At 51.8% G+C, this 21,434-nt stretch overlaps 1 protein-coding gene across 2 annotated transcripts; it reads right to left on the reverse strand.

The window, feature by feature from the left end:
• Positions 1-1,280: 1,280 nt before the first annotated feature.
• ARHGAP1 (Rho GTPase activating protein 1) lies at positions 1,281-21,433 on the reverse strand. Of its 2 annotated transcripts, XM_079787833.1 has the most exons (14): positions 21,292-21,433; positions 16,906-17,087; positions 16,589-16,684; positions 15,264-15,293; positions 10,759-10,846; positions 5,905-6,036; positions 5,441-5,527; positions 5,140-5,238; positions 4,442-4,549; positions 4,285-4,361; positions 4,013-4,090; positions 3,410-3,538; positions 3,145-3,248; positions 1,281-3,020 (listed from the first exon to the last, which is right to left on the reverse strand). In XM_079787833.1, the coding sequence occupies exons 2-14, from the start codon at positions 17,036-17,038 to the stop codon at positions 2,841-2,843; spliced, it is 1,341 nt and encodes a 446-aa protein (XP_079643959.1). In that variant the 5' UTR covers positions 17,039-17,087; positions 21,292-21,433; the 3' UTR covers positions 1,281-2,840. The 2 variants fall into 2 exon arrangements, with proteins under 2 accessions (XP_079643959.1, XP_079643960.1); XM_079787834.1 differs by lacking the exon at positions 15,264-15,293 and having other exon boundaries at positions 21,292-21,432.
• Between the last annotated feature and the right edge of the window lies 1 nt (position 21,434).

Here is a 21,434-nt window from a genome sequence, read left to right on the forward strand (position 1 = left end):
GCGAAACCCTGGGTTAGAAACGGTGGCGAACATTCCCTGGTGTCCTGACCTTCAATTGGGAGCCCCCAAAAGCAGTGTTCAGTGTCCCCGGGTCTGAAAATCATGTCCTACCCCTTTAAAGCATATCCCTACAATCCATCCCGAGACCTGTTGTTGCTAAGGCAGAGGTAAACTGGCTTTTGAGTCACTCAGCAGAGGCCTTGCCAGGAGCCCAACCCAAGTAAACAGCTCTCTCCATCTCCTGCTCCCCTCCTCGTTGCCCTGGGTCACATCCCCTGTGTTCTAAACACTCACCCAGCTCAGAGCAGAGGAGAGCCATTGAGAGAAGCCGCCTGTGCCTTCTGTTCAGTTACCTGGACCAGGGCCACAGTGTGCAACGGGACTAGCTTCCTGGAGCTCAGTGCCCGTGTTTATAACCACCAATCCTGACAATGTGGCTTGATCCTGCAGCTCTGGCCCAGCTCCCCCAGCCCAAGCAAGCAATGACGAGAAAACAGAACAGGCCCAGCTGAGGCCGCGTCGCCTCCTGATTGCTATTGGCAGGCAAACAGCTAACTGTTGGACCCTGACCTTGACCACTGTGCCAAGGGAAATTCTGGCCTGCCCTCATAGTAACAAACTTTTTAGAAAATTGCAGTAAAACACACATAAATGTTACCATCTTAACCTCTAAAGCAAAGCAAAACCTCAAGAGAGGAAAGGAAAACAGGGCCTTCCATGACTCCATGTAAGTACATGGCAGGTGGAAACGGAGGCTCTGAGGGGAGAGGGGGATGGTCCGGTGAGGGCTTCAATCCCAGCTGCTGCACAAGTTGGGACTGGCGCTTTGTTCACTGGGAAATGATGGTCATTTAGTTACCACGGGGCACTGTACTGTACACATTATTTCTGGTCCTCAGATGAAGGAATGGTCTCATAGGTGGGGCCAATTTTACAACTATCACCAGTGAGAGCTGGTGGCAAGTGATGGAATGAAGATTCAAACCCTGTCTGAGTCTAAAACCCAGGCTGTTGTCCACCAAAGCCCACTCCATTTGGGGGACAGAAGAGTCCTTGGTCAGCGGTTACTCACATGGCGGCTAGTTGGAATGCTGCAGGTGCCAACACTGGAAGGTGACTGTTCACACTTCTAAGCCTGGAAGACGGACTCATACCCAGAAAGCTGGCCTCATACCCACTCACAAGTGAACCAGAGGAGGAAGGGGGCCAGATGGACCGGGCGGGGACTTCCTGAGGCCCCATCGCTCTTCTGCAGCCACACGCTTCCCACCCAGTTCAGAAACTCTATGTCCACTTCTTTAATAGTCAGATGGGCAGTTTCCATCTCCATTTTTATTGAAATACAAAAAAGTGCAGAGGTGAAATACATGATTGATGCCAAGGAATTCATGAAGTGTGAATGTGTACACTTGATTCACAGTACAAGCTCTTCCCCCAGTCCCTACTAGCCAGTAGGGCAGGGGAAGGGAAAGATCAAATAGATCCATAGGCTCCCAGGAAAAGGGACTGTGAACACCTGATACACAAAGTAGGGCAGAAAGCTGAGGCCTGTGCCCAGGCTAGAGACACTAACAGAACCATCAGCCAGCCAGGTACCAGGAGTCCTGACACACCAGTGCCCTGGGAGAGCGCCCAAAAAGAGTTAGGCTGGTCAGTGAGGACCCCCATGGTACAGGCTCTAGGTTCTGGCCAAGGCTGTGGGGACAGGGTCACTGTTCAGGGTTTTCCCTACTGCCAGAAATCAAGACTACAGGAAGGGGGGGTGGCATTCTCAGTGTTCACCAGGAAGGAGTGTAATTCTAAAGGATACAGTTGGAATGCAGGATGGCCATCATCGCTGGAGTCCAGGTTGTCAAAGACAACAGGGTCCTGGGACCTCTACTCCCTGGGGAAGGTTGCTAGATCTAACTAGCAAAATCTCTGCCCGGTAGGAGGAAGGAGCCACCGCAGATCCTGAGGCACCGAGTCACCTCTGGCCAGAGCAGAGGCCAGTGTGACCCCACAACACACAGGACTGCAAGAGCCTTTGGCCTAGAGTCTGTCCTTAGACAAGGCACAGAGGCTGAGCCTGCTCCCCTGCTTAGGCACCAGGGGTCTCTCAGGGTGGGGGTGCTGTCTATCTCAAATGGATGCAAGAACTCAGCCATGTCATCCAAGCTGCGTCCAGGCAGAAGCAGGGGGTTAGAACATTCTGGGAGCAGTGCCACTTGGGAAGAGCTGACCAGGATGTGTGGAAGAGAAGGCAGAAACAGGAAGCAGGTTCCAGGCTGAATTCCTTAGCTGTGGAAGTACCCATGCTGAGGGGAGGACAGAGCAGGGGGCTTGCACCCAGGCCTTCACCCAGACAGAGAGGAGCCTCAGCAGGGCCTGCCTAAGCCAGCTCAGCCTTTCATTCCCCGGCAATCAGGAGGGGGCGGACCAGCCCAGCTACCATCCCAGCTGACAGTGATTTTGGCATCTGCAGTTGCCAGGCAAAGAGGCAGGAGAAAGCAGGAAAGGCTTGCTGGAGCCAGTCCTCCCACTGGAAGAGCCAGGGCCAGCTCTGCACAGCCCCGGGGGAACCAGGGGTCCAAGGAGGCAGGAGAAGTATAAGGCGAAAAAAATGTCTAATGGTAACAGCAAGGCCTCCAGGGCCGGCGAGGTGGACTGGCAAGAAGGGGAGGAGGAGCTGCCCAGTTGGCTGGCTCCAGCTTCTATCTCCTCGGGCCTCAGGACCCCTTCCTGGGCAGGAGCCCTCGGCTCCTCTAATGCTGATGCCAGGAGGAAGAGTCCAAACTGGGCTCCCAGAGGAAGGGCTATCAGAGAAGGGGGCTGGTGGGCAGGGGCTGGGCTCAGAGCCCCTAGGAGTCAGGGGTAGGGAACAACTCCCCTTGATGGTCCAGGAGGAACTTGGTGAAGGTGTTGATGGGATTAATGGCCTTGAGAGTGATGGCAGCATCCTTGGCCCACAGAAGGTTAGGGCCAAAGACGACAGCCAGGTTAGTGTTGGTCATCTTGTTTTGGTCACACTGAGCAGAAACCTGTGGAGGGAAGTCAGAGGGCTGCAGCAGGGCCACAGACCCAGCTCCCATGCTCTGCTACCAGCGACCAGAGCAGCAGGGGCCGGCGCTCCTCCCTCCTTCCTTCCGTGAGAGGCAGACTCACCTGCACCAGGAAGGCAGTAAGGAAACGAAGCACCTGGTAGTTCTCCTCGGGCAGCGTCTGAAGGACCTGCAGCGTCACCTCCACTCTCTGGCTCTCGTCAATGTCTATGAAGAATGGGGGCCGGGGTTACAGGGGCCCAAGGTTGGCTGGCTCAGGAAGCCCTCACAGGAGACTAGAGGGGAGACCCCAACCAAACCCGCCTGCTCCGAGTCCAGCACAGACCCAGCAGAAGCAGCTCAGAAATGGGGTGGGAGAGAGCACTCACTGAGGAAGCCCACTACGTGAGGGTAGAGGTCAAAGGTGAGCAGGGGCTCAGGAAGCTCCCGGAGGAAGGTCTTGAGGATGACCGCTGGCAGGTGCAAGTCGTTGTACTGATCGAAGTCCACAGGCAGCCCTAAAGGTGGGTGGGGAGGAGGGCGGAGGGGAGCTGGGCGGAGCCAGGAGGCCAGCAGCCCATCCAGAGGCCCAGGAGGCCCCACTGTCCGACCGCCCTCAGACAGCCTCCTCCCGGAGAGCCTCTAGCACCTGCCTTCACCTCTTTCTTTATGACAAGGGGATGCAGAGTCGGGCCATCTGGGTGGAGTAGGACCCCCAGCACATACCACAGTTATTCCTTGTCTCCAAATGACCCTGAACCCAGGACCCAGAGCCTGACCAATGAGGGAGCAGGCCTGGACAGCCAGGTGGGAGCGGCATCATGTTATCTTAGCAGATGCCATAGAACCTTTGACAGAAACAGAACCTGGGACCCTTGTTTATAGGGCAGCGAAAGGCAGAGAAGCCCCTGACAGTCACACACCTGCCCCCAACTCCTCCACCCTCCACCCCAGCGCCCACCCGTGAGCAGGACACCCCCAGGACCACTCACCCATGTTGTACTTCTGCTGTACCTCTCGTACCACTTGGGTGTTGGCAGACCTTCGGAAAATCCCTTCAGTGGTGAGAGCTGGGAAATAGGGGGCCTGGTGAGTCTCAGAGTTCTGGGGTACATGTAACTCCCCACCATTCGGTCTCGGGGTTCTAGTCAGGGTCAGTGCAAGTGCTGGTGCACATGGGACCTCTCAGCCCTGCCTGGCAGCTTCCTGAGGGGGCTGGGGGACCTTGAGCAGGTCGTAGGGGCAGGTGGGCCCTGGCACTCACCGTGGGCCTGCAGGTGGGCAATAGTCTCGCGGACCACGAGAGGAATGGGCTCCTGCTCTGGGTTCTTCTCCTGGAGGCTGTGGGCACAAGGGCAGTGAGCGGGGTCTACAGCCTGTCCTGGGCTCCAGGTGCCAGGTGCCCCCGTTCCCATACTCACTGCTGCAGTGAGACCCCAAACTGCTGGTTGGGCAGTGGGGGCCGTGGGGGCATGGGCTTGGGGGCTGTTGCAGGGCTCTTCTGTGTGGACTTGAGGAAGTCATCATACCTGGGGAGCAGATGGGACAGTCAGGCCCTCTGCCTGGCTCTGTAGTCACTACGATAAACCCCACTTGTCAGGCACTTCCTGAGCTATTTTACATAGGCTAGTTCATTTGATCCACAAAACAACCCAGCTTTACACAGGAGAGTGAAGACTAGAGAGATCTGATCCGGCCCAGACGGCGTGGCTCAATGGCTGAGCGGCAACCTATGAACTAGGAGGTCACTGTTCGATTCCCAGTCAGAGCACATGCCCAGGTTGCAGGCTCGATCCCCAGTGGGGGCCATGCAGGAGGCAGTCAATCAATGATACTCACTCATCATTGCTGTTTCTATCTCTCTCCCTCTCCGTTCCTCTCTGAAATCAATAAAAATAAATAAATAGATAAATTCAGTCACTTTAAGTGACAAACAGAATCTGAACCCATACTCTCTCTCCTCATGTGCTGTCTCTCAGTCATTACATGTGCTTCCTCTGTTTATCCTGGGATTCTCAAGGCTTCCCCTCCCCTTGGCTGGCACATCCCACCCCACAAACATGACACACATGTACACAGATGCCATCCAGGGGGCACACACAGTCCCTGCCCGCCTCACTTGAGCACTTGGCGAGGGATCCCTAGTTGCTCCAGCTTCACGTGCTCGCTCAGCTCACTCAGGTAATTCACATAGAAGATCTTCTGCCCAAACTTGAAGCTGCCAATGGAGGAAAGGGCATGGGTTGGGGAGAGCACTGGCTTCGGCAGGCCTCCACTGTCCCCTCAGCAGCACAGCCAGATCAGACAGAGGCCCAGCCCCAAACAGGTGTGTCCCCAGGATGCTTGGCCTCCTCTGGCATCTGCTTCACAGTTCAAGGGGAAACATGGGGAGACCACCATCCCGCCCTCAGCCAGCTCACCTAATGAAGGGCTTAAAGAGGATGAGCAGGGTCTTGATGAACATGGTGGGGTGCACGATGTACAGGGCCTTGATGTTCTTCTTGTACCTGTGGAGGCAGAGTGGGAACTCAGGAGTGGGCATGGCAGGGGAGACACAGAGTATGTTCTTAATGTACATCTTCTGATTTCACTCCTTAGAGCAAGCTTGCAAAGTACCATTGCTGCCCCATTTTACAGATTAGGAAACGGAGGCTCAGAGAGGTTAAGTAACATGAAAGGTCACAGAATGAGTAAGTAGAGAAACGGATTTGAGCCCAGGCTGTTCCAACTTCAGATTCTTTGTATGTACCCAGGTGTGAGCACCTGACTTCCCCTGGCATGGAAGCTCCTGCCCAAGCACAGAGCTGCCCAGAACCTAACAGAGGTGCTGACTCCAGAGCCACCTGCTCCAGGCCCTGGACCCCACCCCTGGGCCCCAACCCACTTTCGGTCAAACTCCCGGTAGGCATCCCGGAGCCAGCTGAAGGAGGGCTTGTTGTCGCTGGTCAGGCCGTGGTGCAGGTAAAGCAGTGTGTAGTCACTCTCCACGTACTGGTCCAGGGTGTGCTTCAGGTACCTTCAAGTGAAAAGACCTGTTCAGGCCTGCCCTGTACACAGGTGGGACCCCTTAAGCCAGAACCAGGTGCCCCGGGAATCTGCTTATATCAAACCCCCTCCCCAAGACCCCTGGCCCCGCACTGTCCTTCTGGCTGCATAAGCAGTTGCCATGCTGTTGTGGAGGGGTTGGGCCTGGGCTGGGCGGAGCAATAACAACAACAGCTCTCAGTTTTGAGCACTGACCAGGAGTCTGGAGACCAAAACTCTAACTGGAGTCCTCTCACTTAACAGCAGTGAACACGGGAATAACATTTCCCTCACAGGATTGTCAAATCAATAATAATGATGCTCACCATTGATCAATATTAAGCTTTTAGCATCTGCCAAGCACTTATTATCTCATGCCTTCCTTAAAATAATCAAGGCTGATATTATCTCCTTCTTACAGGTGAGGGCAATGAGGCTTAGAGAGGTCAAGGGCATACCCAAGGTCACACAGTTTATGGTGCAGCCTGGAGGCAAATTATCTAACTCCAAAGCCTGCATTCCTTTTTTTTTTTTTTAAAGTTAATTTTTATTGATTTCAGAGAGGAAGGGAGAGGGAGAGAGAGATAGAAACATCAATGATGAGAAAGAATCTTTGATCAGCTGCCTCCTGCATGCCTCCTACTGGGGATCAAGCCTGCAACCCAGGCATGTGCCCTTGACTGGAATGGAACCTGGGACCCTTCAGTCCACAGGCCAATGCTCTGTCTGCTGAGCCAAACCAGCTAGGGCAGTGGTCGGCAAACCGCGGCTCTTTGACCCCTTGAGTGTGGCTCTTCCACAAAATACCATGTGCGGGCGCGCACGTACAGTGCGATTGAAACTTCGTGACCCATGCGCAGAAGTCGGTTTTCGGCTTGGGCGAGTCTATTTTGAAGAAGTGGCGTTAGAACACTCAAGGGGCCAAAGAGCCGCATGCGGCTCGCGAGCCACGGTTTGCCGACCACTGAGCTAGGGCAAGCCTGCGTTCTTGACCACAATGCAGCTCTCCCGCTTATAGCTTATACTTGAATTCCCAGCACAGGCTGTAAAACACTGCCTCTGAGAGGGGGTCGGGGTGGCCAGGGGATCCCCTTCCCTGCTCCAATCACTGGGCTTTTCGTGGACCAAATAGCCACATCTCAGGTTCCCTATGCTCATAACATATCTACCACTCCAAAGAAACACACATAGTGTGGAGCCCCCTAAGGTGGAGAAGTAAAAAGAAAATGAACAAGGAATCCAGAAATGAAGGAATCCAGTAGAATGCCCTCTTTCTGGTTGGCCAGCCCCAGGCCTCAGCAGGATCACTACTGGAGGCTGGGAGGCAGGAAACACAGGAGGTAGGGAAAGGAGAAAGGAACCTGGCGAAGTGCCCAAGGATGCGACCAAGTCTCCTGATCTACCCTAGAGAAGGTAACTTACACAATGGTCCATGGTGCTAGGCTCAGCCAGCACAGGCAGGCATGTGAAGTATCTAGGGATGAATTGTTACTCTGATTCCAATCACTATTATTACACAATACTTTACTCCTTAGATACATAAAAATATGGCATTTAAAAAATATTTTATTGATATTTTACAGAGAGGAAGGGAGAGGGATAGAGTTAGAAACATTGATGAGAGAGAAACATCGATCAGCTGCCTCCTGCACACCTCCTACTGGGGATGTGCCCACAACCATGGTACATGTCCTTGACCGGAATCGAACCTGGGACCCCTCAGTCTGCAGGCCGACGCTCTATCCACTGAGCCAAACCAGTCAGGGTAAAAATATGGTACTTTGCAACTAAAAAATAGCAATACTTGTAGTGAAAATACACTCATCCTTTAATGGATGTTATGACCTCTAGGAGGGCAATAAAGTGATATCTATCAGAAGCTATAAAATGTTCCTACCCTTTGACCCTAAGAAAAGGAGATGAACAGAAACATTTTTGTAGAAGGCTATTCATTGTAGCCTGTTTTATAATGGAAAAACAGCAACAACTGAGCAGCAAGCTAGCTATCCAACAACAGAGAATTGGTTAAATAAATCACAAGACATCTATAAATAGAATACCTCACAGGCTGCTCTTGCAGACAAAACCAATCTGTGAAGTGAGATGTCTGAACAGTGGTTGCCCTTTGTGGTAGTGACTAGAAGAGCGAAGGGAGGTTGGTGGGTGGGGCTGACCCGGGTGGGTTCAGTTTTTCAAAATTTATCAAGTGGTACACATAATTGGTTCACTTTTCTGTATACATATCATATATCAATAAAATTTTTAAAGGATGTCTTTGATGAATGTTTAATGCTCAGAAGATAAAAGCATTACATAAGATACAAAACTGACTATAGAGCCTTGTATATGTTATAGGCAAAAATAGGAAGCAAATGCACTAAAATATTAGCAGTGGTTTTCTCTCTGGGTGATGGGGTTTATGGGCGACTTTCTTATATAGTTGTGCATATTTTTCAATGGCATTTCATGTATATCTCTTACCTAATGCTCACAACAACCCTGTGAGGTGGGCACACTTCTTATTCTTATGGGGCTCAGAAGACACCCACCCCCAAGTACACAGCTAGTAAGAGGCAGAGCGGAAGTCTAATCGGGCTTCTGCATCCAGACGCAGGCACTCTCTGCTTCAACCCCCAGACCTGGGTGACAGCGGGGAAAGCCAAGCTAGAGAGAATCTAACTGACAACCAGAGGACAGGCCTGATCCTGGATGGACGGCCTCTCTGCTCCCAGTGGGGACTGTGACCAGGTCAGGTGGGGGAGGGGAGATCTGTGTGGGACAGAGGACAGGATGGCAGAGGGCTTCCTGAAGCCAGAGAAAGCCCCGGAGTGGGTGCCGCCTCACTCATCAGGCTCTCTCCTGAAAACCAGGTGCTTTCCCATCCCCATCCGCTGACTTCCTCCCATTCGGACTATTATCTGGCCAAGAGTCTCTCAATTGCCTTGTCAGATGTGATAAAACTAGAGGTGGAGGGGGTGGAGGGACCCGTGACTCAGTCACCCTCAGGCTGAGCTCCTTGGCCTACTCTTGGCTGGGCCACGTGGTGGGCCTGGACTAGGCGCTGCCTGCCTGACGGAGGAGCTGGTGGAAGGAAGGGTTCAGGAGGCCAGAGAGAAAGATGGCATACATGGCTGGAGACTCGGGTCTGGCCCTGGCTCACTGGGGCTGCAGACACTCAGCACTCAAGCCCTTCCCCTTCAGCTACTGTACCCCTGGACTATCCTGACCCCTCACCACCACCCTACAGGCACAGAACCATTCAGAACTGCAAGGAGTTGGTATGGGCAGTGCAGACATTTCCAATTTCAGGGAGCACTTTCAACTCGTCAGGAAGAAGTACAAGACGGCCCTAGCCGGTCTGGCTCAGTGGATAGAGTCTTGGTCTGCGGACTGAAAGGTCCCAGGTTCGATGCCAGTCAAGGGCACATGCCCGGGTTGCGGGCTCGATCCCCAGTAGGGGGCGTGCAGGAGGCAGCCGATCAATGATTCTCTTCCATCATTGATGTTTCTATCTCTCTCTCCCTCTCCCTTCCTCTCTGAAATCAGTAGAAATATATTAAAAAAAAAAAGAAGTGCAAGACGGTAGCTGTACACACACTGAGGAGCATCAGGAGCGCAGTAGGGCTCTTCCTCTGTGGAGTCCCGCCCATGCTGTGGGCCCCGGGCTGGCAGCCGTGGCTCAGTAATGAATGTTTACTGGAACAGGGCTTGTCAAACTCTTTATTTTTTTCATGTTTTTAAAATACCTTATATGGTAAAACTACAGCAAACATATTTTTTGTTCGAAGAGGGAAAATAAACGCTCTGGTTCTAAGGATGATGTAAGCTGCCCCTGGCTCCTCAATGGCACTGCAGTGCAGGCTGACTCTCACCGTGGCTTCTGCAGCCTGTCATTCCCCCCGCCTAAAACCACACCACACACGCACATGAGGAAACAGAGCAAGTGGAAACACCCCGCTACCACTGGCTCTGTAACGAACCAGTATGCACTCCAAGTGGCAACAGGCAAGTTGAGAAGGAAGCTGAACCAGCGCAATGAAGCAGGCATTACTACAGTGACAATGGTATGGCCGATCAATTCTGGAATTGCCCACTTTCAATAGAACTGTGAGCTCCACGGAAGCAGGAATCTGTCCTGTTTCTTCATGGCTGTGCCTGGTGCCAACAGACACAGGTGACAGAGCCCCGGCAGGAACCTCCCCGCAGCCGCCACATTCAAACTCCCACTTTCAATCAGCCTCTTGCCTTGCATCAGGAGATTTCAGACTGACCAGAGCTGTTTTATACACAAAGCCAACAGTATCCAGGCAGGTACAGACGCCAATGGCACCAAATAAGATAGCACTACTTATGCATATAAATGGGGAACTACAACCACATTGGAGATAACCAGATTAGCCCTCACATTTGGACAGGATTTTACTTTTCCAAGCATTTTCACACACATTATCCCACTCCTGCAAGGAAGGAGGGCTGTATGAATATTCCCTAGAAAAAGTGAAGAAAAAGAGACTTAAAAAGATAAAGACACTTGCCAAGGTCACACTTCCCAGGACTAAAAACCAGGTCTGACTCCTAGCCCAGGACTGATTCCCTCAGAAGAGGGAGGCAGGTGGCCTGGCACCCCCACACAGGAAGGGACAGTAAGGAAAACAACATCAGGCCAAGCTGGGGATCTGGGCACAGGTCCATCACCTTCCATACAGGTACTCACCCCAAGAGCTTGCTGTGGTCCAGCTGGTGGCTGGGAGGCATTCGGCAGGCACTAAACAAAATGATCTTCCGCCCATACTTGTCATCTCCTAGATGTGGAGAAGATGGAGCATGGTGGGTGAAAGATGAACCAAGAGAAGCAGGCTGAGGGCCTGAAAGGTGCCAGGCCTGGAGACCAGTACCGTTTAAGACAACGGCCAGAGCGGGCCATGCAGATGCACTCTGGGCAGCTGCCCACACTTGAGGGGGTGTCGCTGAAGGAAGAGGGACAGGTTGCTCTCAGGGATACTGGGCTGGGGTATAAAGAAATAACATGACTTTCAAAAAAAATCACACCTGCTGGAATCAAGCCAAATGTCCATCAACAGATGAAGCGGTAAAGAAAAGGTGGTATATCCATGCAATGGAATACTGTTCAGCTATAAAAAGGAATGAAGTACTGAAACATGCTACACTGTGAATGAACCTTGAAAACATTATGCTAAGTGAGAGAAGCCAGTCACCAAGAGCTACACATTGTATGATTCCATTTATATGAGTTATCTAGAATAAGTAAATCCATAGAGAGCAAACTAGTGGTTGTCATGACTGGGAGAGGGCAAGAACAGAGACTGACTTGTTTATGAGTACGGGGTTTGTATGGGTATGGATGAAATTCTGGAAGTACATGGAGATGGAGATACACAACATTGTGACTACTAAATACCACCAAATTGTACAATTAGAAATGGCTAATTTTATATCACACCCTTCAAAGCAACTGTCTTGCTAAGGAGTCACCTTAAAAGTCACACTTATTTCAGAAGCATCCCCTTTAAGCAGTGTGTATTTGGAAAACCTCACTGAAGAAATCAGCCTGATTATACAATAGTCTCTCTCTCTCTTTTTTTTTCTTTGTTAATACTCTCCTAAGGATATTTTTTCCATTGATTTTTAGAGAGGATGAGAGAGGAAAAGAGAAAAACATTGATGTGAGACACATTGATTGGTTGCCTTCTGCACGTGCCCCAAACAGGGCCAGGGATTGTGCCCTTGACCAGAATCAAATCCTTGACCCTTCAGTCTGCAGGCCAACACTCTAACCACTGAGCAAACCGGCCAGGGCCACAGTAGTCTCATTTTTGGCCACTAACAACACTTTCTGATTTTATTAGAATTATTAACCACACTTGCCTCTAAATTCTGGACATTTCTAAAAATCATATCCTTTGTCATTAAGGATATTCCAAAGAACATGAAGTTGAGAGGAGTTTGTAATGCTGTGGGAAAATGTTCATTTGGATGTAATGTGTCTGGGATGTTTGTCCACAACTAGTCATAATTTGAAGGTCTGACCATCATGAAACCAGGGAGCTCCTGAGACATATGTTTTTCCTCCCCAAAAGTGAGATGTTCTTTCAGGTCAGCATGGATCAGGAACCCCAAGCAAAGATCCATGGGGACAAGACCTGGTCCCTACCTTCCCTTCAGCTCTACCCTCATGCTTCTCCGGAGCACCAAGCCACACTTGCCTAACCCTGATTGTTTCAGAGGCAAATAGAAAGACCACTGACACAACCCACGAAGTGCAGTGAGTCTGTCCTCCACCTCCCTCTGAGGACTAAGGATCCCCCAGGCCTTGCTGAGGGTCTTCTCCATATTTAATAAGCCACGACCTTGATGGTCCTTCTTGGTCAGTGACTTCACTCAGGAGTCAGGGCTTTTCCAAAATGGTTGCCAAGGCTCTGACTCTATTCTCTAGGGCTGGGGCCAGCATCTATGGAGAGGCTGAAGGAGGCTTCTGGAATATGGGCAAAGTGGGCCCAGTCCCTGCTGGCCACATTCCTTGGAATGGCTCACAAGATTGTCCAGGCTTGGCTCCTGCCTCTCCAGGCTCACACTGTGCACTCTTCCGACACAAAAGTGCTCACAGCCCTGTGCACAGTAGGCTGTTTCTCATGCTGGACAGACCTTTCTCTGGACAATTTTGCTCCCCTCCTCTAGGCTAAGTCCTCTGAGTCCTTAAGACTCATCCAAGGCATAATCTCCTTCCAGAAGCCTGTGTCTTCTCCTCCTTCCCCTAGGCAAGTCAGCTGTCTCTTTTCATGGCTCCAAGCATGAACCATTATCCATGATGCTCTGACTCTCCTGTATAATTGTTTATGTGCCTGTCTCCTGTATTGGCTTGTGACAGCTCCATCTTTGAATCTTTCATGCCAGTCCAGAGCCAAGCATGTGGCAGGTATTCAATAAATGCTGGTAGTCTGCACAAAGACATCAGTCAGAATTACACAGTATGCATGGTTCTATTTCTGGGTTTGTTCATGACCTCTAGGTCATCAGACTGCTTTAGGCAGTAAGTTTCCCATAGTCTGGGGCAGAATTTCTCCAGTCTTACAAGTAGAGAAACCTCTGCAAGCCTGTGTGAGGGGGAGAAGGTACAGTTCATCTGGCAGCAGGTCTATTTTGATGAACCGGATATCACTTGCTCTCTCTCATACCCTAGCCTAGATCCTGGTGTTGGGTTCCTTCCAGGCCAGGGGGGAAGGGTCAGCCTCTGGGATCTACTGTGATTCACTTCCCATGGGATCTGACAGGAGATGGAAGAGCAGACTGGGGCAAAGGATTAGACTGGCCAGCCCAGCCTCATGTACAATCTAGAGCTTTAGAACCCCTGGGCCTCCTACCAGGAGCCTGTGAAGGGAGGGACATCATTTGCCTACTCCCCTCTAAACAGGAAATGCCCCGGATGTGGGGTAAAACCCTGGGAGGAGCATGGGGATTCCAAGAGATTCTTTCTATGCCTGCCCCCAACAGTAAGGCAGCGCTCATTGGCTGGCAGACTTGAGGACTTAGGCAGGAACGTCTGAACTCACTGGGCTTTGGAATTTGAAGAGCTAGTAACTGGTTAAGCAAGCATTTGGGGTGAAGGGCCAGAGCCTGTGCTCCATCTCTCAGCTGGCCCAGCACCTTGTACATGGGAAACTGGATCCTCAACCATGGCTCCCCTGATGGGCATCCACCAATGCCATGATGTCATATGAAAAATATTACAAGCACATGCATGTGTTCTCTAGGGCAGTAGGTCTACACTTTTCACATTCTCAAAGATCAGCTTTAAGAACCACTTCACTGGACTGGGCACTACTTGTAGAAAGGAGTGTGTATTTTCCTTCAATGAATCCTCAGTGCTGACTAGGAGGCTCAATCCGGAGCAGATATTCAAAAAAGGAAGGCTGAACGAAGTCAGGATGGGGGTGGGGGACAAAAGGAGAGTAGTGAGGTAAGACCCCTAGACAGACGAGGAATGAGGTATGGGCAACCTGAGGGTCTCACCCCCACCCTTCCTGAGTGCCCAAGTCCTTCGGGGACCCAGGCATTTGCCAGCAGGCAGGGTGACTGCTGCTCCAACAACATACGTAACAGGGCCCAGAACTCCCCTCCTGATCCGAGAAGAGAGCAGACTTCTGCCCTGGAGACGGAAGGGACAGAAGGAGCTGGGGCAGCACTAGTGTTCCCAGAGCTGGGGGAGGGCTCAATGAGGAGGAGGCACATAGCTGTGGAAAGCACCAGGAAAAGACCAGCCGCCTGAGAATGAAGCCTCTGCATTCCCCAGATACCGATCATGAATTCTCCCAGGGTAGCCTGGGTGTTAATCAGCAACAGCAGCTCCTCCAGCAGCCATTCTGGGAACTGCCCGGCAGCCAGGCCAGCCACCTGCCCCGCCCACAACCTGCAGGGCAGGCCAAAGAGGTGGGAGGTGGGGGCTGGGCAAAGTGCTGGAGCCGGCTCATATATTTGTTATATTATTAAACTGTCAGGAATATTGCAAGCCAGTTGACATCATGTTGGTAGCTTGAAATCTTCCATGGTAGAAATTTCAAGTGGTACAAATAATAGCCTTTTTTTTTTCCCTTACAGGAGGGCCACCTCTATCAGCACACCACTGGGAAGAACCCATGTGGACTGAGTTAAATGTGACAGTGAAGCATGACAGCCACCACTAGCGATAACAGGCTGCAGAGGAGGTGGGGACATAACCCAGCCTCCATTCCAACATGGGCTCTTTCTCTGGTTTCTAATGCCAGGAAGCTGGCCCCCCAGGATGTCACCATGGTCACATCAAACAGGTCTCACTCTGGCAGTGCCAATCCAAACTCCTCTCAGCAGTCAGAGAGGCACAGGCATGGGGGACAACCCCACCCGAGGGGCGCTGCGCCTGCAGCACTCAGCTCAGGCTTGAGGAGCCAGCATGCAGGCCAGGCCATTGCTCAGAGCCAGCCACCCCCCTCGCTACCTCTGTGGACAAGGCCCGCCGTCCCTGAAGCTCCTTTCCCTTAGGTTCTGGATATATTGCCACACAGCTGCCACCCATAATTCTTTGCTATTTCCGGCTCCCAGGCACCGCCCACTGCCAGCTCCCTAGAGTGGGGCTGCAATTAAGCTGCCCCAGGAGCCCTTCCTGATCCACAGCCCAGAGGTCACAGCCCAGAGAGGCCAAGCAGGGAGAGCCAGGAACACACCTACCTGGCTGGGCCCCCTCAGGCTCATCACACCCTGGGGAAATAGAAACATGTTGCAGCTCTGCTTGCAGGGGAGCAGGGGTCACCCCTGGGGAGAGGAGCGGCCTGCTCTCCTTGTGACCTGGCCACACAGGCCAGGAGGATGTCAGGATAGAGGCTCCTTCACATCAGGCAGAGCCCCCCACCACCCACCCCCGCCCCCTGCCCCAATCAGGTGCCTCTCTGGTAGTGAGGAGAGACAGTTCTGAACCTTCAGGGGTCTGTCCTGTGTCTAGGTCAGGACCAGATCAGGAAAGAACTCTCAGACTGCTTCTGTCAGGGTGAGAGAGGCCATAGCCAAGGCCCCCAACCCAGACCTGGGCAGGGTCCAGGAACACAGATGTCATGGGAATACCTTTGACATTAGGGATAATCTCTGAGCCCAGCACTGAGGAGAGGCCAGATGCCTTCAGTCCCCACAGCCAGCACCACACTGCCTGACACTGGGTCCAGAGACCATGTGCTCCCTGCTCCCCTTGCCCATTCCAGTGACTCAGAACAGGGCCATGCTGTCACTCTTGCTTATAGCTGTCTGGCCTCACCAAGGACCAACAACCATTAGGAAAAAGATAAAGAATCTTGCAATTAATTTCCTCTATTTAGCAGTAGGACCCTGAGGGCAGAAACCAGGGCATCAACATCCATGCTACCTCTCCTGGCCCTGGAGTCTTCTGGGTACTGCATTATGAACAGGAGGGTGGGAGCACATGGGGGCCAGACTGGGGGATACTCTGCACCCATTCTCAATAGGGTGATACAGCTGCTGGGAACCTGATGCTCCGGGGTCATGTGGCCCGACTTCCAGACTTCCTTCGAGGTAGGAAGGACTGGCACCTGCCTGCTCTCCAGTAACTGAGGGAGTAGAAAAGCTGGCATGAGGGCAAAGGAAAGGGAGGTAAATGACCACTTATTCAGGGCTAACTATGTACTCTGGGCTAGGCCCTGACATACATTCACTATTGCAATTCTCTCAACAACGCTGTCAGGAAGAAATGAGTTCAGAGAGCAAAGCTAGAAATCAAACCAGGGCTTTCTAACTTCAAAGCCACTAGGTCACACTGCCTCCTACACACCATCCGCCGATGGAGACAGTGGGGTCACAGTTTAGGAAGTGGTTGCAGGTGAACAGACCAAGTGGCCACCACCATCAAGTCTGTGAGTTTAAAGAATGGTGCTCAGGAGATCCAGGTTCAAGGGTCAGACCACAGAATCAGCATGGCCCCTCCCTTACCCTGTGGTACAAGGGGCTGCAGACTATGAGGAAAAAGATGCAAAATTGGGTGCGCTTACCTGCCACCTCCACAATCTGGTGCCGGGCAATGTCATAGTAGGGGTCATCCCACTTCAGGTGTGTGACAGGTTCTGGGGAGCTGCTTTTGGAGTCATCTGAGGAATATGGCAAAGTGAGGGGATAGTCTGGGGGGCTGGCCCAGTGTTCTCCCTGAGACTTGTGCTCTTGGGCCCTCTCCCCAGTAAGGCTTGTGCTCCTGGCCCCACGCTGGGGCTGGTCAGCTTGCCCCCATCTGCCCTCCCAGAGTCTCCCTCCAGTAGGAAGGGGTCTCCCCAACTAAGGTGCCTGTAGATGCCTGAGATCCAGTGGTGCCCACCTGACTTGGGAAAGTCGGGCATTTCATCCGAGGGCCAGTTCTTCTCATCAATGGAGGCTAGCTTCAGCTGGTTCAGAGCCTGGCTGGTGTCATCCAAGGTCAGGTCATCCTGCAGCTCTGAAAGTGGGTCCATAGCTGAGCCTGTCCCCGACAGCCTCACCCCACAGAACCTGAAGAGAAACCTGGGAGAAGGCAGTTATAGGTGTAAAGAGGGTCAGCAACACCCTCTTTATACCTGTAACTGCTATAGCTAGCCTCCTACCCCATTCTTTTATTTTTACTTTTATTTTATTGATTGTTTACAGAGAGGAAGAGAGAGGAATAGAGAGTTAGAAACATCGATGAGAGGGAAACATCGATCAGCTGTCTCCTGCACATGCCCTAGACCGGAATCAAACCTGGGACCCTTCAGTCCGCAGGTCGACACTCTATCCACTGAGCCAAACCGGTTAGGGCAGTGGTCGGCAAACTCATTAGTCAACAGAGCCAAAATATCAACAGTACAACGATTGAAATTTCTTTTGAGAGCCAAATTTTTTAAACTTAAACTTCTTCTAATGCCACTTCTTCAAAATAGACTCACTCAGGCCGTGGTATTTTGTGGAAGAGCCACACTCAAGGGGTCAAAGAGCCGCATGTGGCTCGCAAGCCGCAGTTTGCCCACCACGGGGTTAGGGCGTCCTACACCATTCTTTCCTCCCGCAAGCTCTCTTGTCCCTGTCCCTGAACACTTCTCATCCTTGCCAAGAGTTCCATGTAGCTCCTGGTTCTTCTGGCACCACAATTTTCTGACATGTTGCCAGAAAAGGCAGCTGGGCAGAGGATGGCACAGCTCAGTGCCTGCCTTCAGGTCCTCCAGCTGGATGGGGAAGAGTCGTGCCAGGCCCTGCACTGCCTACTGCCCCGCTGGTTCAGTCATATAGTCCCAGCTGCAGAGGGCAGAGATCTGTGCCCCTCTCCTAAGGGGTCATAGGGCACAGAATGCTTCCAGACCCTAGCAGTTATGGGGCAGAGGTGGTATAAAAATCTAAGGAGCATATGGATGCTCCAAACCCCAAAAGGTCAGCTGTGGCCCTGGCTACTCTATCTTTGACCTCTGACTTGGGGAAGAGGAGGTGGCCAAAGACCACAGGGGCCCAGAAAATAGGCCTCTGCTGGGTTTGCCCAGGGAACCAGGAGCAGAGGATGGAATCTGCCTGCCAGTCATAGCAGGTTCCTGGGGGCTCCTAAGCCCACTCTAATCTGCGGGAGCTCCAGGCGCTAACTTCAAGGTGGCTAAGGTCAACAGACTGCCCCAAGGGCTGGAGGGCACAGATGGGAAAGGGGGAAGTTCATGACATCATCAGAACGCTGAGATACAAGAGGTGAAAAAGAGAACAGCAGCTAGAACAGGCAGGGAAGAAGAGCCACTCCGAAACCGGGCTTGCCCAGGTCTGGGGTCTGGCCATAAGGGTGTGGCTGCACGCACGCAGCCTGGAGGCAGCACTTTCTGCCCTCAGCCCTAATGGGAAGCACACCCCTCTCTCATCACCAGCTCACCACATGGGCAAGGGAGTGCAGTTTCAATTCAACCCAGTCAGTCTAGCCCCAAAGAGGCTGCTCTAAGCTTGCTGCATTCCTGGAGTCCAAAAAAGTGACATATATGGTCAGAGAACCATCAGGGCAGATAAGGAGTGCAGACGAGACCCAGGCACGGGTGGGAAGAGAGAACTGCCACCGGGGATTCAGACCCTGAACATCTCTGGACTCGGAGGAGGCGTAACAACCTCCTGCACATGTTACAGCCAAGGACTCTGGATGGTAAACTGGTTCTGTGTAACTAGCAACAACCATCCTGTTACCAGGACAACTATACCGATTCAGTGGCAAAAGCTGTTTCAAGCTCCTGAGCCAAAGCTGAGCAGCCAAAAAACAACAACCACCCTGCCCCCCCCCCCCACCTTTTTCCTCTACTTCTCCTTTGGTCTTTTTTGCTACCCTTATTCACTACTGCTGTTACCGCTAAATGTAAGTCCCTTCCCAAGAACTCTCTCCTATTTGGGAATGCATTTCTCCCAGGGAGTGCTGCTGTGCCCCTCACTCCAGATTCCCTAGTCCCCTTCAACCTTCTAAGGCAGGCAAACCTCAGTCTTGAGGATTCCACCCCTGATTCATGTACATACTCCTCCCTACATTCAACCAGGAGGCTGTGCCAAAGGCCCTCTCACCCCCCAGCTGGCTATCAGGGACAGAATGCAGCTCAAAGTAACCCTCTCCACACTTGAGCCTTCTCTCCTTCCCTTCTTTCTGTCATTGCCCAGGCACCAAGTGCTCCTTCAGCTCTGCCCTCAGCTACCCAGGGAAGTCTTTCTGCACACAGTGCGTGCTTGATGCAATGAAAAAGGCAGGGGATGAGGTATTTGGAGAACTGGATTACAGTCCTGCCTAAACCAATGAGTTGCAAAGATGCTTGGGCAGTCCTTTTCCTATCTGGTCCTAAATGTCCTCATCTGTAAAAGTGAAGGCTCCTTCCACAAATACAATTCTTCAGGGTCCTAAAATACTGTGCTGAAGTGAACAACGGGATTAGAAGGAACAGCTGGTAGCTGAAGCATGTGTGACGGAGACGGTCATCCTCTAAAGTTTAAAAGGAGAACTTGAAGTCCACCTCTTTTCCAGTAACTCCTCTATTTTGTCAGTTCTCCTAGAACTGACCCTCTGCTCCCCCATAACCTCCTCTTCCAGAATAACTAATCACAGTTGTTCCCACCTCTCAGCCAGACTGGCCTCTCTCACCACCCTCCAACCCACAGTTGTTGCCCTCTGTGAGCCTGGAAGTTTAGCTCCCACTCAGTGGGAGGACGAGCAAAGCTAGTGAGAGGAAATTCTAACATATAGTGGAAATGAAGTCTCCTGGCTGCCTAAGACTCCAGGCACCTACAAGCCCCGCTCCACTCTGCAAAATACTCCTTACTGGGAGGTTAAGTTTTCCCTTCTCCGTAGGTAAAAATCTACCTTGATAAAAATCTCAAGACTCACTTTAGGCAGTTTAGGCAGTTTTTACCTAGAGGTTTTAACCTTTGGGAAGTCTGGACCTCTCAGAATTATTTATTTATTTATTTAAAATATTTTTTTAATTTATTTCAGAGAAAAAGGGAGGGAGAGAGAGATAGAAACATGCATGATGAGAGAGAATTGTTGACCGGCTGCCTCCTGCACGCCCCACACTAGGGATGGAGCCTGCAACCCAGGCATGTGCCCTGACCAGAAGTCGAACCGTGACCACCTGGTTCATATGAACCTCTGAAATTCTGACACAATTTGTGGTCTTTTCCCCTAAGACAAATCAGCACTTGCATGAAATCTTGTATGCAATTTTAAGTGGTTCACATGCCCTCTAAGAATCTCTGTTTAAGAACCCCTGACCTATTCAGAATTACACCTGACACAGGTAGCTACTCAGTCATTTGTTGAATGACTGACTGAATTAATTCACCTCCTAATTGGAGAGGGGAACCAACATTTGTTGAGGGCTGTATAGCACCATGAACTGGACACAAATTATCTATTAACTTTACAACAGCATCTAAGAGGCATGTACTACTGGGCCCATGTTACAGTGTGAGGACAGTGAGCTCCGGGAAACTAAGCAAACTGCCAACAGTCATACAGCAGCGTCAAGATTTTAATCCATGTCTGTCTAAGGTGGTCTCATTGTGCAGGTCAATCCCTCGATATTTCCCTAAGTGACTGTAATTCATTCATGCGATTCTCAAGGTTCAGAGAAGTTCCACAAAACAAAAACAAACAACAACAACAACAAACACCACAAAATAAAAGCCTCTCCCCTAATCTCCTCCGAAAAGAACTGAGGTAACAACTTGAAATCGCATTCTCTGGCGTTGGGATCGTCTTCCTAGGAGCTCCAAAAATGTGAAAACGCAAATCCTACAACAGCAAGACTTTCAAGTACAATCACGTTTGCATAGAGCTCCATGGTTTACAAAATCCGGATTGGGTGCACTGATTATGAAACAGAGATGAAAGCCTGGCCTCATAGGTGGCAGGGTGAAACACTTCCCCCAAATTTCTTTTATCTTCGCGTTTCGCCAGATCAGAGCAGGGAGCCTTTCCCTCCCACGGGCTTGCTCGGAAAACAGCAATCTGACCAGGACTCTGCACTAGGAAGAGCAGGAGGAAGGCAGCGAAGGAAGCTGAGTCCTCTCCCTGCAGACCCGTGAGTGGGGCAGAATTCCCGCAGCAGGAAGGCCAGGCTCCCGGGTCCCGTTCCACCCCTCCTCCCTCCCTCGGATCCTCCCCGTCGGGACCGCAGCCCTTCAGACGGCCACGCCAGTCCCTTCCCTTCCCCCGTCACCACCCGGGGAGACCCCGCGCCCGGCAGCTCACCGCGGCCGCGCTCCGCTCCTTTTGCCACGCCTGTCACAGCTCGGCAAACATCCGGCTCCGCTGCAAAACGGGAACCGCCTCCTCCCGGTCTCCTCACTCCCCAGCCACTTCCGCCACACCTCCAACCCACTTCCGACCCCTTC

Source organism: Cnephaeus nilssonii (assembly GCF_951640355.1).
Source record: "Cnephaeus nilssonii genome assembly, chromosome: 13".
Taxonomy (NCBI): Eukaryota; Metazoa; Chordata; class Mammalia; order Chiroptera; family Vespertilionidae; genus Cnephaeus; species Cnephaeus nilssonii.